The 19,672-nt window shown below is 37.3% G+C and overlaps 1 protein-coding gene across 4 annotated transcripts in view; it reads left to right on the plus strand.

Annotated features, from left to right (window-relative positions):
- LOC149580032 (Di-glucose binding protein with Leucine-rich repeat domain-containing protein) overlaps positions 1 to 19,672 on the plus strand; it is an 80,165-nt gene that overhangs the window by 41,034 nt on the left and 19,459 nt on the right. For all 4 annotated transcript variants that reach the window (XM_089788572.1, XM_089788579.1, XM_089788597.1 and 1 more), the window contains exons 4-7: positions 1,820 to 1,891; positions 4,531 to 4,599; positions 5,639 to 5,707; positions 15,575 to 15,652. In XM_089788572.1, the coding sequence (XP_089644698.1) occupies positions 1,820 to 1,891; positions 4,531 to 4,599; positions 5,639 to 5,707; positions 15,575 to 15,652 (288 nt within the window). The remainder of the gene's footprint in view (positions 1 to 1,819; positions 1,892 to 4,530; positions 4,600 to 5,638; positions 5,708 to 15,574; positions 15,653 to 19,672) is intronic.

The following is a 19,672-nucleotide window of genomic DNA, read 5'->3' on the forward strand; positions in this document are numbered from 1 at the left end:
CATTTTCTTTTCTTTTAAGGTCAAGCATTTTGGAGCTACCCCTGATATATGACATAAGTTGCTGAAAGCGAAAGCCTGAAACTAATGTCATTATGACTATTATGTACATTTGATATAAAAAACTCAGCAAGTACATGGTGAGTTTTTCTGCCAAAACTGGCAAATAACTCAGCCAGTCTAGCAAAAACTCGGCTGCAGCAATAAAAAGGCCTAGACGCATAATTTTTTTATCTAATACTTTTTTTTTTCTCACTCACAACCCCTCAACTGTTGGCTTTTTCTCACATATAACACCTTGTGCAGCTTGCCATCTCTTCCCTTCAAACCCATTGAGGTTTCCACTCCCAAACGCTTCGTAGTTATCAGGTTCTCTTATCATTTAAAAAATTTGATTACAATTAGGGCTTGGGAGTGGAGACCAGAATCAAGAACTTAGACAACTAATTTTATCACTATCATAACATCATTGATCAGTGATGAAATATCATACCACCAGTATCAAAAATTCAAATGTGATTATTAGAAACTTTGTACCTCTCCCAAAATTTTCAGTAGCCCAGGAAAGAGGCAGATGTAAAATTATGTAGTATGCAACTTACGAATTATGATGAGTTGTCATGATGTTCAAAGGCAATCATCAGAAATTCATAATAGTTGTCAGCTAACCATTATATCGGGATCTCACTTGAGGATGCGATTTTGTACTCAATATGCATTCAAATCAATCAAATTTAATAGAAAATACCGTTGTACTCATTAGATACATCTTGTCATTGAATATTGTGAAAACAAACTGTTTGTAATGAATTTTAGGCTAGCATTTAAGTTGCCGTGTTTTTGCCAAATCAATTTTTTTTGTCTGACGAGTTTTTGTTGAATCAGAGTAGCTCAGCTATGCTTACAACTACTGTGGTCTAACCAATTTCTATGAAACAGGGTTTTTATATGTTTAGTCTGAAGACCAGGCAAATGTCTGTATGAGCTTAGCAATTTTGTATGTAAACTTTTGTCTATTTAGGACTTGTCACTTTCTTGATGACAGAATTTAAATTAAAGACACATTCAGGCTTGTTTACTGTATCATTCTAAGGTCTCAGTAAATGAGGCTTACAACGAGTTTATTATTTTCAGTTTCATGCATACAACATACCTTTTGTTCTATTGCTAATGTCTTAATTTTATAGAGATTTGTAGTTTTTGATGATGACCAAACTTTTCATTCGCTGGCAGGGATCTTGGGAGTCAAGGTTTAAAGGGATTTATAGAAACTTTGTACCTCTCCCAAATTTTTCACTTGACTAGGGAAGAGGAAGATTTAAAATTTTGTTGTAGTATGCAATTTATGAAATGTGATGAATCATCATAATGTTCAAAGGCAACCATCATAAATTCATAACAGTTTTTCAGAAAGCCATTATATCAGGATTCCACATGAGGATGTGATTTTGTACTCAATATACATTCAAATCAAAATCAAATTTAATAGAAAAGACCTTTGTACTCATTTATGGACTCATTAAATAATCTTGTCATTGAATTTTTCAAAAAAAACTGTTTCTAATGAAACATAAACTATGATTTAAGTTCCCGAGTTTTTGCGGAGTCCATTTTTTTGTGTCTGGCGAGTTTTTGTTGACTGCATAGTTCAGCTATTCTTATGACTACTGTTCTTTAATCAATTTCTATGTGAATTTATTATTTTCAGTTTCATGCATGCAACATACTTTTTGCTCTTTTGCCAATGTCTTAATTTTATAGTCGGTTTCTTGATGAAGATATGTACTTTTTGACAATGGCCAAACTTTTCATTCATTGGCAGGGATCTTGGGAGTCAAGGTTTGAAGGGATTTATTAGTGAGAAAATCACCACTCTCTCGAATTTGATAAGCTTGTAAGTATTCAACTTGACACCTGCTAATTGGGGAAGACCTTGCAGTTTTTTATTCTTGCATTATTCTTCCTGAGCTATACTCATGCATGAGCTCTGGACTGTATTGCCTGATTTGATCTTGTTGTCAAATGACTCATCTTGTAGCCAAAGAGATACAATCCATGGAATATGAATTTGGTCTCACCCTTTACATTTGATGCTTTTGGATGCTACACCTTTTGATGTTTTTAAAAATGTTCTGTGTGGTGTACATTTATGTGTTTGAGGACAGAACACTATTTTAGTCACATTTTAATTTAGCAGAGTCCCAGCAAATAGCCATATAAATTCTAGTCCAAAGTCACAACTTTTATAACTTGATGGAAGGTCTCAGTTTAGCTCTCACTGCTATGGTAAAAATACTCCACATATTGGTTACAAGCAAGGAAATAGAACACTCTTGTGAATATCCATGGAAAAGAGGTTACTGGAATTTGGTACGTATTTTTATAATGAAGTACCCAGTGCCAGATCATAGACCATTGCAGAAATCTATTGCCTTCTGAAGTTATATCAGATCTCAAGGTTTGTTGCCTGCATTTTGGGATGCCACCAAGCTGACTCTAAAAGATCTGATGTCTAATCATTTAAGGAAACACAGTTCAGAAGATATTTATGGTATTCAAACTTGTAGGATGCAATATATGGCTTGGTTTGATATCCATTACCATTGGCGTTATTATCTCTTTTGTGCCTCCTTTTGCCCCAAAATGCTCCCCGAAGGATTTGAAAAATTGCCACATTTCATCCATTTTTAAATTTTCTTCTGGCTGCTATGAGAAGGCTGGATCAATCCTTGATAGCATCTCAAATTAAAAGCTGATCATCCTTCTTAAGGCACTCTCAACCTATTTGCTTAATTGCTGCAGTCCTTTCCAATTTCAAATATCTAAATCCCTTAGGATTTTGCTTGGTTTTTTAATCATTCTATCTTGCAACTTGCATATAACATGCTTGTTGAGGGCATGGCAGTTGTTTTATTTTGAGATGCAAATTAGGTTTAATATTATAAGCTAGGGCTTATAATTTAGTATCCACAATTCACTAGCATGATTTACACTAAGTACTTGTGGTAGGGTACTCAGCTATACGGTTCTGCAGGTTACTCCAGGAAATTCCACAAAGACAGTGCACTGAGGAAAAAATGCCAGAACTATAACACATCTTTTGGTGGTCTGCTGTGGGTGCTTGATACCTGTATTACATAATTTGGCTTAGTTTAGAGTTTTCTGGAGCAAGACATCTAAAGATTAGACATTTTATCCTACTTAGTCAAGGAGACTTTGAATGTATTATTACGAATTTCAGTTCTCCCAGGACACCTTAGAATTCATTAAATCTATTTCAGTATTTGCAGTAATTTGAAAGTCCTTAAATATGAGTCCTTCTCTAAGCCTTTACCTTTAAGATGTTTTTTTGTCAATATATAACCTCAAGAAAACCAAATCTCTTCCCTCAAATTTTGGTCATATTGCTGCTGATTTTGTATGATGTTATCCTCTGTTGAGCCAGTATGATGTTCTAAAGTTGTGTCAGTTTCTGTTCACTCTACTCAATGAGATCACAAACCCGTGCCACTTAGATGTCTTCAAAGGTCCAATGATCATAACTTGAACAATCTTCAATTGTGGCTTTCCAGAAGTTTTATATTATAATGTATTATACCAATTTTTTCCATGGGGCATTTGCTTATGAAAATTTCTGTTTGCAACATAATTGCTTAATTTTCTGTAGTCTACATATCTTTGTTCATTTGTTTGAAGGTGGCAGCGGTATTTGGAGAAAAGGTGGCAATGACAAGGAGCCCTTTATGTTTATACATAGGAACTTATTAGTATTCGTTAGCATCAATTTTTGAGGAATATTTAGATTTCTATTTTTCAAGATTCTCTTTATGGAGCCAAGCAACTTAAAAGATATGAACAGGTAACCTACATGACAGGGAACAGATGTCAAACTTATTGACAAACCATACACTAATTCTAATAATTTGATGTTTGCCTTAGTTATGCCTTAATCATAGATGGGGGATCCTCCATCTTGGTTGAGAATGACCTAGAAACAAGAAGCAAATCTTTGCTAGGTCACAAACTTAGACCGTGCTATATGCTAGGGTCTTGAACATCCTGAACTATGAATGGTCACTTTCAGGCTGTTGTATAATCCAAACCTTTACAGAAACACCCTGTATAACCACAAGCTAAGGACATTGAAAATTGGAATCTGGTATTCTTTCTGTTTATGCAATCTTTTCTATGATGCAATCTTGGTCATGTTTCGAAGATTGAATCAAGTTTTTCGGGTCCAAATAGTGCAAACATTATTATTACTTGATTACTTTAGATTGCATATTCGAATCTTGGTCATGTTTCTATGCCTCGTTTCTATGATGCAATCTTCATTTGTCCTAGGCAATCTTTCTGTGGATTATGATCATGTTTATAATTTGTCTACTGAGTTAGGAGGCCAAATAAATTTCCTTCTTGTTTTTATTGAAAAATCAGAAAGGATTAGATTAATATATTCTGATATTATAATTGATGAATTCTACTCTTGAAATTTAGTTCTTATGCCACTTTGGTCTTTGAATGAATCTACAGGAACTTGAGCTCTAACAGTTTGAAAGGCAGTATTCCATCGGGGCTTGGACATGCATCTCTTAGAAAAGTGTAAGTATCAAAGCAGTTAATGCTTTCTTAGTTCTGTGGTTTTGATGGTAAAAGTTTGTGGAAAGCTTTAAACTTAATTTCTACCACCATCAACATGATACAAGTTGTTGGCAAACAGCATGGATCAATAGTGTTTTTGGATGAAGGTAACACTTGATCAAAAGAAGCACCAACTCAAACTCCATTAACTCATTTGATTTTTAATAAGATTATTATTTTCAGCAAGAAAATATTGGCTTGTGTGAATACTGTACAATTTCTCATTCAAATGGTTCAAAATGACCAGCTTTATGAACAGAAATACCATGGATATACTGTTATTACAATACAGGCTATCACACGTATTATCATTTTCTATTTCATATTTCTATTCTATTCAAGCTTCAAACATCAGAGAGAATTCTCCCTTGAAAACTCTTTTAATATATGTGTCATTTTAGCTCAATAATCTACGTTTGGAAATAGAGAGGCCACAAAAAAGGTTTTTAAAAGAAAAAAGATATGGAAACAAAATTAAAGGCATCTCCAAACGATGGGTGCTTTTGGGATGAAGTAGCAGGCATCTCACCTTTGACTTGGAAATGCATGGTAAGAATTATAAAGCTTAAAGCCTAAAATGATGCGTTTCTTTATTGAGCTCACTCCATATTAAAGAATCATACCCTTTTTATTTAGTGCATTGTGTTGGAGTGATTTTTTCATACATACATGCAGAGAGACATATGTCTACATGCACTATGCACATGTACTGCCTTTTTAGTTTCTCTCTTTCAATACTCTATGTGTGACAGCGCCAGTTACAATATTCTTCTTATAGAAGATTCCTAAGGATCATTTGACTTTAGAAAGAGGTTAAGACAAATAATTATAACTTTCTTGGATTGTACTGTTTGTAGCTATTTTCTTGTTGTAGGCACATTTCACATAATTGAAGAGAAATTAAGTAATAATGTTTGCGCAATTTGGACCCTAAAATTTTTGATTACTTTTTGTTTACCTAATATGTTATTCATGGCTTTTTCTGTTGTGAATATTTCAGGGATTTGTCAAACAATCTGTTGATTGGCATGATTCCGAATAGTCTAGGCTCTTCACAGCTTCAGCTCGTGTAAGTTCATGATATGTCTTTATGTTACATTGAAAGTAAAAAATTTGAAATGGGATTTTTTTCTTCCTTTTGACTTTTTGAGTGAAGCACAATTGAAAATTCAAGTTGAAAAGGGGCTAATGTCAAGAATCTGATATTTTCCTTATTTTTGAAGAATTTCCACCTGGGAATGAGCACATTTTTTTAAACAAAGTGATACCTGTTACAATTTGGAGGAAAGCTTTGGATCACATTCCTTGGCAGAAAACATAACCAGTTCCGAGTCTTTCTGTGTTGGATCAATTTAATTACCCAAGTGCTCTTGTAATATTTGCAGTGTACCTTTAGCTTCCATAAAAGAACTAAGGCATGTAGCTAATTCTCAAGTTCTTATTATTACATTCTTGAGTAGACAACAGTCCTTGTTCTTACAATAAAGGTTCGACAGTTGTCATTTTTGTATCTGTATTCCCCATGCATGAAACTGAACTAATATAAGCAATACATTATGAAAAGTTTTGTTTAAAGGATTACAATTACTTAGATATTAGGGATGGAGAGAGAGAAAGGGAGAGACAGGAGGAGAGATCTAGATGCAGAGGGAGAGGGATATAATTAAATTACTAGCTGTCCTGTTCAATTATTTTATATAACGGGGTATGGTTCACTTGAGGCATGGATCCGCCGCTCATGGTAGGTGGAAGGCGATATGGAGATTATGTTGGCAAGGAATAGTTATTTTTTTGTTGTATTCTCTTGCATGTCTGATCGGGATCGTGTTTTTGAAGGAGGCCCTTATTTCTACAACCATGTGGGGTTATTTGTCAAACCTTGGCATTCAGGTTTTAATTCTGCTGAGGATCTCCCTTCAACAGTTCCAGTTTGGGTTCGCTTGCCTCGTCTTCCCTTGGAATTTTGGTGTGAAGACATCCTTCGACAAATTGCTGCTTTGTTGGGGAAGCCGGCTGCGATCGCACATCAATCCCTCGATAAAAAGGTTATTTTTTATGCTAGAATTTGTGTTGAAATTAATTTGAATAACCCATTACCAGATTCTTTGATAATTTGTATGGGGGATTCTTCTTGGGTGTAGCAGTTAGATTATGAATCCCTCCCTTTCCGTTGCCGGATTTGTCATGAGTATGGTCATTTACAGCGTCAGTGCCCCCGTAACTCGAGTTTCAAAGGAGTGGATGGTTCTACAGCTGGCAATGCTGGTGGTTTGGCAGATACTACAGGGAAAGGACAATCTCAAATGGCTAATACTACCAAGGGGATGAATCCGCAAGATGCTACAGGTAAGGGTAAGGCTCAAATGCAGGATAAGGATGGATTTACCCCTGTTCGCCCTCGAGCTAAGGGACATGGTCAAAAGAGGCCTTTGAAAGAAAGATTATCTGATTCAGGTTTTAACCGCTTTGAGGTGCTGGATAGTATGGTTCTAGAGGAGGGTATTCCTCCTCCTATCTCTTCTGATCCAGTTTGCCTAGATGAGAGATCTGTTCCTAATGATGCTTGTGGGGCATCCCAAGTTGTAGTATATCAGAACTGTGAGGTCCCTGTAGCTCCTGTGACAGAGGCTTTGGTGACTCCTACAGTATTGGAGGATAATGATGTTGTTTTAGCTGACTTGGTTAAGGATGTGCTACCATCAGGTAAGGGCAAGGGATCTCCTCTCCCCTTGGGGTTGATGTCTCGACCCTTTAAGCGAGCTTCTTCTACTCCCCCTCTAAGGAGTGGGCGCAAAACAGACCAAGAGAAGATTAAACTCACAGGAGATATATTGATTGAGTCTGGTTCAGTGAAACCTTTGGATTCTCATTTTCCCAATTCTACCCAATGATGATTATTCTCTCATGGAATGTGAGGGGGTTGAATAGCATCCCTAGACAAAAGGCTATTCATAACTTGGTGGTTGATCATAGTCCTGATGTTTTTTGTATCCAAGAGACTAAGCTCTCTGTGGAGTCTATGGTCCAACATGCCTCTAGTATTTGGTCTCGTGGTCAATGCCAATGTGTTGGGGCAACAGGCAGTGCAGGTGGTTTAGCTATATTTTGGGATCCTCAAAAAATTTCTCCTCTTGGCTGGATGTCTTCTCGCTCAACTCTCTCTATGGTAGCTTCTGCTCTAGACTCAGGAGAGGTAATCATGGTTACTAATGTGTATGCACCTGTTGATCTTGTGGGAAAGGAGGAACTTTGGGAACATATTCAATATGTTAGAAATTGTCATCCTTATCATCCTTGGGTGTTAGTAGGGGACTTCAATTCAGTTTTAAGTCTGGAGGAGAAGCATGGTGGTTTGGCTAGATTGGGGCCTTCTTCTGCTCTTCTTCGGCAACACATATCTCTTTTGCATCTCTCTGATGTTAAGCCTTCGAATGGTCTCTATACCTGGAATAATCGCAGGACTGGTGTTGCTACTAGCTCAGAACGTCTGGATAGATTTCTTGTTTCTTGCTTCTGGGTTAGCGGCACCCTTACTATCTCTTCAGAAATCCTTGATTGGAGGGGTTCAGATCATTGGCCAATCAAATTTTCCGCTATAGGGGCTTATGTTCCGAAGCATCCTCCTTTTAAGTTCCAGTTGATGTGGCTTCGTGACTCCTCTCTTCATGATTTTGTTTTTTGTTGGTGGAAAGATGGTGCTCCTGCATATGGTATTGCAATGTTCTCATTTTCTAAAAGGCTTCAATATGTTAAAAGGCAGCTCAAGATATGGAATAGGGAATGCTTTGGGAACCTTCACTTTATGAAGAGGCTTGCTCAAGAAGATCTTGATGTCATCACAAGGGAGATTAGAGATCGAGGTTTCTCAGAGGATCTTGGCAAGGCTGAATCCCTTGCTTCTAGAGCTCTAGAAGAATGGGAACTTCGAGAGGAAATTTTTTGGAAGCAAAAGGCTAGAGTTGATTGGCTCCAGGAAGGTGATTGAAACATTGCCTTTTTCCATAAAACAGTGCAATCTCGCCGAAATCAGAGCACTATCTCTTCTTTGGTTAATTCTCAAGGTATCCAACTGAATTCCTTGCCAGCTTTGTTCCAGGAGGCTATTTGGTACTTCTCTACCCTCTTCTCTGAGGACTCTCCTCCTGCTGATAATGAAGAAAATCTTATTTTGTCCTATATTCCTTCCCTTATCACTCAGGAAATGAATGATTATCTCATGCGTCCTATCTCTTTGGAAGAGCTGGAGGAGGTGGTCTTTGGCATGCCTAAGGGGAAGGCTCCTGGTCCTGATGGCTTTCTAGTTGAATTCTTTCAGGAATTTTGGGACATCATTAATCATGATTTGTTGGAGGTGGTTAAAGAATCCTATGCTAGCAAGCAGATGCTTCGAGCTTTGAACTCTACATTCTTGACTCTTATTCCTAAGAGAGAGGGTGCTAATCAATTGGAGTTTTTTAGACCAATTGCCTTATGTAATGTGGTTTACAAAGTTATTACTAAGTTGATTGCTGAGAGACTGAAAAGGTGGCTTCCCATTATTATCTCAGAAGAACAAGGTGGTTTTGTTGCTGGCAGACAAATTTTGGATGGGGTGGTTATTGCTACTGAGGCTATTCACTCTATGGCTACTTCAAGGGAGAGAGCCATGTTTGTTAAGCTGGATATGGCTAAGGCCTACGATAGAGTTAAATGGAGCTTCCTAAGGAGTATTCTTCTTTCTTTTGGATTTAGCTCTGACTGGGTGAGTTGGATTATGAGTTGTGTTACTTCTGCCTCTTTTTCTGTTCTTATTAATGGTCAACCTTCTCAACTATTTGGTGCTTCTAGAGGCCTCCGCCAAGGTGACCCTCTCTCCCCATATCTATTCATCATCATGGCTGAAGGCTTGGGCAGATTCATTAAGCATCAGGTGTCCCAAAATTCTATTCAAGGCTGGCGGTGGGGTAATGGCTTACCTTCTCTTTCCCATCTTCAATTTGTTGATGATTCTGCTCTTGCTGGTCTTGCTAGGATCAAGGAAGTTGAAGCCTTTCGACATGCTTTGGGTGTTTATTTGGCAGCTTCAGGCCAGAAAGTTAATGAGCACAAATCTTCCATTTACTTTTTTAACACTCCTGATTCTATTCAGCATAGGATTGTTGGTATCCTACGGTTTCAGATAGGATCACTTCCTTTGACTTATCTTGGCATTCCTATTGCTGTTTCCAGGTAGCCACGTCTCTTCTGGCAAAATTTGATTACCAAGCTTCAGGATAAGGTAAATCATTGGACTCATAGATGGCTTTCTGCTGCTGCCCGGGTTACTCTTCTTCAAGCTGTTATCCAAGCTCTTCCTACTTATAGAAGCATGGTTCACGCTGCACCTATTTACTTTCTCAAGGAGTTTGATGCTCTTTCTCGACAATTCCTTTGGAGTGGTAATTTGCGTAGTACTAAATGGTGCTTGGTTAATTGGGCAACTGTTTGTAGGCCTAAAAAGGAGGGTGGTCTTGGTTTTCGATCTGCTCTATTGAGTAGTCAAGCTTTGGCTGCTAAACTTTATTGGCGATGGTGCTCTGGACAACATCAACTTTGGGCTCGTATTATCACTCATAAATATTTTCATGGTGCTGATCCTTGCTCTATTTCTGCACTTCCTCTTGAAGGTCGTGGCTCAATGGTTTGGCATACTTTGAAGACAGGTGCGATGTTGGTGAAGAGGGGTCTGTTCTGGATATGTAAAGGAGGATCTCAGGCTTTGTTTTGGTCTGATGCTTGGGATGGATTCTTCAGCCTCTTTGTGACTCTTTTCTTGCCGCTGGATGGGATAAAGTGGCTCATTACAAGACTCCTTATCAATTGGGACTTGTTGTTGGTTACAGATGGAAGCATTCTTCTGATTGGCCTCCTGGAGGTACAGACATGGATCGTCAGGAGCGTTCTCAAATTCTGGCCTCTAGAGAGTGTTCTTCTTTGCTTGGTCCAGATGTTTTGGCTTGGGGCGGTACCTTGTCTGGTAAATATCATGTCTCTGCTGGGTATTAGGAGATAACTAGACAATTATTTGGGGATGCTGAGGTCCCTTGGTGGAAGCAAGTTTGGAATAAAGTTTCTTGGTCCAAGTGCAATTTTTTCATGTGGCTAGTGGCTCACAACCGTTGTCTTACCTGGGATAATCTTTGTAAACGTGGATTTCAGGGCCCCTCTTATTGTGTTTTGTGTGGTAATGGAGAGGAGTCTGTCTCCCATCTGTTCTTCCATTGCTCCTATTCTACTCATATATGGCACCTTTGGTGGAGCGCTTGGGGTTGCTCTTGTCGGCATGCTTCCTCTTTGCCTGAGTTCTGGGCCCGCTTGGGTAGTGCTCCCTCCAAGTCTTCTTCTCTCCATGCTGCTTGGATTGCTGGCCCATCTTTCATGCTTTGGCATATCTGGTTGGAGAGGAATCGTCGCATATTCCAAGATGTTCGACTTGGTGTTTTGCATCTTTGGTGGAAAATATCACATTCTCTTCCGGAAACTATTCTTGTGAAGTGTGAGCTTGATGGGGGTATGGATCCGGTTGATCTTGCTATCTGTAATCGCCTCAATTTTCATCTGCAGGATGGGGCTGCAGCTCATAGGTTTCCTTCTATGTCCAGGGAGCTTCACCATCAGAGGAAGGGTCGGGTTAACCGGGATGGGCACTGGACTCCTCCTCCTTGTGGAGTTCTGAAAATTAACACTGATGGTTCTTCCCGTGGGAATCCTGGTCCGGCTGGTATTGGCAGAGTGGCTCGTTGTAGTTCTGGGATGTTAAATTTTTCTTCTCAGTTCATAAGGGTGATTATACTAACAATCTCATGGAAGCTCAGGCTATTTTATATGTTGTGGAACAGTGTTGCTTGCGGGGATGGAGTAAGATTATCTGTGAGTCTGATTCACAGGTGGTGGTGAACATGCTTTCTTCACAAGAGCTTGAGGATGTTAGTTGGCAGCTGGCCATTGTTGTTAAGCAGATTCTTTTCTTCTCTTCCTCTTTTCAGTTCATTAGGTTCACGTATATTCCTCGTGAATGGAATAGAACTGCTGATTGTTTAGCCAAATGGGCTTCTAGTCATGATCCGGGTTGGAATATTAGGGATAGGTGGCAATTGTCCTTTGAGATGGTGCAAGAATTTGATGATCTTGTTGCTCAGGATCGAGCTCCTTGTTGAGCTCTCCTTGTTGTATTCCTTTCTGTCTTAATAAATTTTTACCCCTCTTTTTGTCAAAATCTTCTCTTAATGAAATACAAAATAATAATGCAACTGTTGGGTTTTTCTAGAAGAATGATGTTGGAGACCCTAGGGGAATAACTAATGGGTCTAATGAATCCAGACTTTAAGAACTTTTGGACTTTCTGCTTGAAAGCAACCTTAGGAAGGGGGAGAGGAATGGTGGCGAGTAAAGGTGAAGTGTTGGAAGATCACCATTCTCACTCACACTTGAAGCACTGATCCTCCTTTCTTAGGTCTTCTTGTTGCCTTTTAAAGTCTTCTTGATCACAAACATGCCCACACTCCCATTTTTCTTTATAGTGGAAACATGATTTTTCTTTTGAAAATTCATTTAGGGCTTCATGTTTCGATTGTAAGGGGGAGATTTTGTTGTGCTATCATACAATTCTATAGAGGCCTTAGCCTTTGATGTCAAAGGGGGATAGGATGAGTAGAAGGGAGCATTAGACAAAGGGGGAGCATTGTCATTGTAAATTCTTTAAAAAATTGCCATCAATGACACAAGAGGAGATAGTTGGAAAGTTGTCATTGATGCTGTTAATGATTTTTGGACTTCAGATTTGATCAGAAATGAGAATATGCAGATTTCTTATGAACTTCATAGGTTATTATGCTCGGAGTTATTATGCTCAACATATGTAATATAATTAAATTATAGAAGTTCAATAGGTGGCCAAATCAAGAAGGTGGTTAATATTAATAAACACTAACAAAGGTATTTCTTGTTTAATATGCAAAAAACTTTGTGCATGACAACTCATAAGAGTTGCAATTCATTTTATATTGAAATGGTTCTTTTTAGTTAGGACAAGGGCGATTACTATGGAATGCAATATGAATAGATGTAACTTGGTTTACAAGTTGTGACTATTTGATGAAGAAAGATGTCTATAAGGGACAAGTTGTGACTATTTGATGAAGAAAGATGTCTATAAGGGAAATGAGAAGATGTAAAAGGGAGCGTGATTAGATGAGAGGAGTGTTTGTAGTGAATGAGAAAAAGCAATCATATTAAGCATCAACACCAGACCTAGAGAGAGAAATATATGAGAACATTATTTCATATTTAATGAGCAGAATCTAAGGAGTACATAGAAGATATGCAAGAGGAGAGAGATCACTTTGTGGCTGATTATGATCAATTTATAGCAGAATTGAAGGAGGATTTATCGCAGATTGAAGAAGAGAGTTGTAACTCTAGTGTTGACAATAGATAGTCCATTGTTAATTATCCAAAAACATTTCAAATGCCAATACCATGCTAATCATAGGAGACAACTAATCTTATCATCAAGTGCATCTAACTATTGCAAGAAGAAATTGAACATGTTCATAATTAATTCTACAATAATTACAATTACTCAGTCTTTACGGATTGGGATGTTAAATTAGGCTAAACTGCAAATATAAATGCCAAGGTGGAGTCAGTCTAAGTATTTACCTTATGGATTTAATATGTCCTATCATTACTTTTTATGTGTTTTATACTAAATTGCCATAGTGGCCCCTTTTTAGGATAACTAGGAATATTGGGACAATTACTCAATTTCATAAACTTATCCTATCTGATTTTGAATTGAGCTATGTACTGGATATTATGGAGATAAATGTGTATAATATAACAATAAACAATGTCACTTGCTATCTCTGATAAATGCAATAATATGTATGCTAAAGTGAATTGGTATGTTTTGCACTTAGTGCAATGATCTTTGCTATGTCAAATATGGCAATATAACTGTGCAATTGAGATGTAATGGTATTGCTTATAGCAATGCGAACTGATTTTTCTGGTATAACTCTTATAGCATGCAATATATGATCCTTAATTATCTCTTAAAGTAATTCAATTTCAGTTTTTAATGCAATCCTTCAATCCTTTCAATGAAGTCTACTTACTGCTTAAAGCAATAAATGCTCTCTGGTATGCCGATATGTTTATGCAATTTTGAAGCTGCCTCTATATCTGACATGCTTGATTGATGGTTGCCACAAGGTGCCATCTCTGATCTTTCTTGAAGTGTGTGCAACCAACAATGCCAATAGGCAATTGCTCAAATAGGAGCAGATCCACAAGGGATAATAAAAGAGATTGAATTCTAATTGATGCTGAATTGAGTGGTTGGGAATGCCTCCTCATACCTTGCTTTTGGAAGGATGAGTCATGCATAAGAGATGTGTCTCATCATGCATGCCTCTTAGATTCACCTTTCTTCATAAAAATCACTAACTGTATTGTTTCATCATCTTAATGTTTATCAATCAAACTCATGTTCTAATTGCATATTTTCATCAAACAATCATTTAGCTTTCAGATCACACCCTTTCATTATGGTTAACCCTTTCATTATGGTTAATCTCCAACTTATGATCACTGTTAGTTTATGTTTGCAGATTATTTACACTTAATAAAGTTTTGCCTCTTTATCAATCAAGTTCCTTGACTGATCATCAAATTGATATTGATGTTTCCATCATAAATTGATTGATTAATAAGTGCATATGTCTTTCATCCCTTCTTATCAATGATTCTTCAAGTATTGACATTCCTCCTTCCCTAATTGGAATTATGGTCCATAATTATCACCCATTTTCTGACTGTATGTGTATTAGTTTGGATGTCAATTTGCCTCTCTAGGAATTTGTCAAATCTGTTCATCTCTTGAGCAATGATATTAATGATCATACTGAACTCCTTCAGATTCAGTGCTGCAGACAGATTGCTTCTTACTTTTAATGAGTTTAGTTAGACATCAATCCTTAATTCACTTGTCATTGATGATGACTCCATCTTCTTCTCTTCTCCTTGATTAATCAGTGTAGTCACTGTATATTGATGATGATTCCTTATTCTTCTTCATGCTGTTGATGTCATTCTTCATAAGTAGATATTTATATTGTGTGTATACATTTGTGATATGCTTGCTGCTCCTCATCAACCATCGATGTCCTTGGGAACTTCTTGATATTGGTTCATGCCTCAGATAATAGAATTCAATCTTCATTCCTTGATAGTCTTGTCACTGTTACTACTGATGGTAGATGCTAACCTTATTGTTTGGGAACCATGATAACTCTTTGTTCCTTCAACTAGAGCCTTCTTTTGATCTCGATCATCAATCAATGCATATACCGGAAACATGTTTTCTTTGATGTTCATATGTTTGCCTTGCATTATTGATAATGCATACTTGCTGTTCTAGTAATTGTCTCTGTAAAGAATGACTGATCCATACAATGAAAATGTCTTGAGTGTAGTAATCTTTTATAGCTTGCCCATGGAGATGTTCTCTATACTTGGTGTGATTGACATGTTGCTCACCATCCTTAATGAAAGGTCATCATCAGCTTGGGCTGATCCTTATTCCTCCTAAACTAGGAAAGCCATCTCATTGATAGGACTTCATGGCTTTTCCTAATATCGTATAATAACATATGTACATCTATTATTGCTAACTGCTATTGGCTATAGGTTTTCAAAGACTGCCTCTCCTTGATAACAAAGCACTTAATTACTTTTATATTGTTGGTTTAAGGATGGGGAAACCACAGTGCCATCATCTGTTTAATTCTTATGAATGTCTTATAAGCTCTGTAGTCAATCCTTTTTTGTATTTACTCATAATACTTTCACAGAAGCAAGTATTTTGATGTCTCCTTTCTCTTTACACTCATCAAGCTCATATTTTCTAATGCAGGTTACTTAATGGCAATGAGATGGAAGGACGAGTCCCTGAGGCTCTGTACTCTATTGGTGTCCGTGGTGGAACTATCAAGTAATTATTTCCGTGGCTTCCTATTTTCTTTTCTAATAATTGTAGTCATTTCTGCCTAGTATTTTTGGATAATGGACTTCGAAATCTTGCTCCCTGTAAGTGAATGAATAGTTACAAATTGACTGCAATTTTTCACGACTGAATAGTAAATTTACATAGACATCCCCTGTCTTCTGTAAACTATCAAAGACAGCTTGCTTCATTTATGTGTTAAAAGTTGAAGTTAAACATGGTGTAGATTTCAGTAAAGTTAGTTTTCCTTTGTTTGCTATTTCCATGCATATTTTGGTTCATCCTTGTACATTTTTCCAAATATATGCCATTTATTCTGTAAATCCTCTTTAAATAAGATGAAAACCTTCATTTTCAAGTGCTTGAAATTTCCCTAAATTCCAATTTCGAATTTGCATAGGAAAGTAACTTAGTATCTGTCGTGTTTGAGTCAAAAACCAAAGGTATGCTTTTGTTTTCTGCTTGGTTTTTGTTTGTTGTTTGTTGTTGTTATGATTTTCGAAAAGCTTAAGGTTCTTTCCTAAGAATCCACAATCATTCTTCACCACTCCACTTTCCAACTTTACATGCAAGTGCATCACACCATTTCACCAACACACGCCAAAGCACATTGCATCCTTTCCTTTGTTATGCAATTACATGTAATCTCACTTTCTATCCAGAATTACATGTAATCTCACTCTCCATCTGCATTTACATGTAATCTCACTTTCCATCTGCATTTGCATGTAATTTCACATTCCTACCTTCATATGCGTTTATATGTAATCTAATTCTTCGAACCTAATTACACGATTACATCAAGTCATGATTACATGTAAATCACTTTACATGTAATTACATCTAGAGAACCCATTTTGGTAGGTCACTCTTTAAATACCAAAATCAGCTTTGTTATTTGCATGCATTCCCATGAACTTAGCTTGCATTCCAAAGAGCATTTACATGAAAACACATACACATTTACATGCTATCCAACTTCTAAGTCCCATTTTAGTCCTCTGCACATACTTTCCATATCACATCCAACTCATTGCTTACTTTCCACGAGTATCTAATTCATACTCCAAATTCATCTTTTCTCATGATCTGTCTTTGCCAATATCCTCGTGGAGTCAGTATCCATATCTTTTGATGATGTGTTCACACTATGGAATTTTCATGTTGTGGCACAAGACATGCCCCCATCTTTGAAGTCAAAAGGAAAGATGAAGTATCTAGATGACAAGGAGTTGGCACATGCACCTACATCTCATGTTTCTTCTACCTTATATAATGTTTCTGATACATAAATTGGACACGTGGACATTGCTGAATTCCTACAAAGGGTTGAAAGCCCTTCAAGAAAAGAGATGAGGTGCAAAAAGAAAAGTACATCCACCTTGTATCTACTTTCCCTATGGCTTCCCTGGAACTTGAGTTCGTCTTAGGATGTGCTCGCCATTTTAGTCTTAAATACAAAATGATAAAAAATGCAAATAAAAAAGTTATGATCAGTCTAGAGCCGGAGGTGATTGAAAAGATTTTCAAGGTCCCTCAAAGTGTAGAATGTGACTTATCAAAGGATACAACTCTCTACTTGTGGACTAGAAAAAGCTAGAGTACCAAAAGTATATGAATGCATATTACTGTACTATTAGAAGAAATAACTTTTCTAGATGGCCAAAGACTTTACACAGATCTAACTTTAAGCTAGAATGTAAAGACTTGATTACCCTTCTCAGTGGGGTGTGCGGCCTTAAGGAATTTGGCGAATTTGAATTAGGGATGTTCAAATTCATTTTCCAAATCTATGATAATAAAGAACCTATCTTTTGGGGAGAGCTCATTAGTACAACTTTGTGTGAACAATTGCTTAACATGGAAACTTTAGTGCCATTCTACATGAATTCATACTTGGTTTACATAGCTATGGGATCTTTTTTAGGCTTATCCACCAAGGGAGATCACACTTTGGTTCCCATTTGGAATCGCTATGAACGAATCACATTAACATAGAGTAAGGTATATTATAAGACTAAGGAGAGTCCAAGATGCATTCTTTGGACATTTCAGATGTTAATTTGATAAGGAGTTGGTGATCAAGAGGGTATCAAATGAAGCTTGGAACAAGTTGAATCAGTTTGGTTGCATCTTTCTATAGTTTCCAACTTTCACTTATCTAAGGGTTGCTTACTTCAAAGGAGAGCCATATATACTACCAAGGTATCCTACTGACAACATCATTCTGATGGAGTTATCCAGGCAGCTTATTGAGGTACAATCATATCAAAATACTCTACATAAGCCAAGTTTCGATATCACTATCGCTAAACCTTTGGTGATTGGGTGATATATGCTCAACTCAATATACGATTCAAAAGACATGGAGACAAAACTTCAGCTGATTACTATGAAGAAGTTCAAGGCTAGGTATGATTTTGATTACTGAGGTTTGAATTCAAGAATCAAGAGAGCATTCACTCATGTTCATCAAATGGAGGATGTATGGATTGATATGCACACGGAGCTGGATATTATGAAGATGGATTATTGTAGGCTCACCTTGCAGCAGATCATTGATCTCAACATGGTTAAGATTCCACCCAATTTCTAGGAAAGAGACAATGATAGTATTCTAGACCCGGAATACCATTAGGTAGGCTTTGGCAAGTGTTGTCCATTTCCCATCAATTGGCAACACAAGGAATGCATCTCTATCTTTGATAGATTTCAATCCATCTTAGCAAATACCAACAAGTGGCTAAAGATCAACTGCCTCAATAGTGTATATCCTAAGCTCAGGTCAGATTGCAACAGTTTTGGACTAGTTGGAAGGATATCTAATATGAAGATTACAAGCCAAGATGGTGCATCTTCTTCAATGCTTGAGAAATCTCTCAAGATTAAGCTCAAAGGTGGAAAAGGGTCAAAGTCATCTTAGGAGCCCCCTTAAGCACCAACTCAAGAAGAAGAAGCTGAAGAAGAAACTGCATCTGGAGAAGAATTTGATGAATAGTAAGGAGGATAAATCATGATAATTTCTCCTTTAAGGCCACCAAATGCTCAAAAACTGCTTCCTTAGGAGGAACCCGTCTTGGATAATGTAGACAACAACATGGATTCATTCTCCATTGTCTTTACATCTACCTCAGAGGTGAACATGTCAGCTTTCCCTATCTCTTCCACAGCTCCTCCCATTCTCACAGCAAAACAATGTGAAAACTTGGGAGATTTTTTTAAGGATTTGCCAACTCTCATAGAAGGACAAGTTTCCCAACTTGACACTTTAATTGTTGGTTTTGATATGTTCATGATGGAATCACCTAAAAAAGCACCTATGGATTCAGCTGTACAAACTGAGGTATGCACAATTACAACTGAAATACAATTAGGATTGATGTCTACTATAGGCATTGTTCCTGTTTCGGCTGATGAGGGTTTTAGTTTGTTTGCGTGGAGAGATTACTATGAAGAGGAGGAAAGTAGTGCTACCTCTAGACAAACTGCCTGACAAGAAGACCAAATCCAAATCTTTGAAAGACAAGATTGTTTCAAGAATTGTGGTTGGGTCTGAGAAAACCAAATATGCTGAAATTGTAGAGCCCTTAGTGGATAAACCAGTCGGGGAACTTAATTGTTCAAATTATAAGATCACTAGGATTGATCTTGGTAAACAAACATGGTTGGGATGTTTGCAAGATGCTCAAGACGCACTTGCTAATGTGTCTAGAAGCAATCATGATCTTTGGGAAATTTAAAATCAGCTTAAGGAAGAAGTCACTTGCCTAAATGAGGTTATCTGACAGTAGTCATCACAACCTGTAGCTACCAATTCTCATACAGTTGAGGAGAAAAAAATGAATGAAGTAACCAACACTTGGTTTGGAGAAGTTGTCTTAGAAGGAGTGCAGGCCATAAAAAATGCTGTCAGATTTCTTGAACGCATTAGAGAAATTGAGAAAACTATACACGATTTGGTTATCTCTATGAATCAAGAAGCCAACACTCTAAAAGATCTATTGGTAG

The sequence above is a fragment of the Cupressus sempervirens genome, chromosome 1, assembly GCF_028749045.1.
Source record: "Cupressus sempervirens isolate cs-2001-9-10 chromosome 1, ASM2874904v1, whole genome shotgun sequence".
Classification (NCBI taxonomy): Eukaryota; Viridiplantae; Streptophyta; class Pinopsida; order Cupressales; family Cupressaceae; genus Cupressus; species Cupressus sempervirens.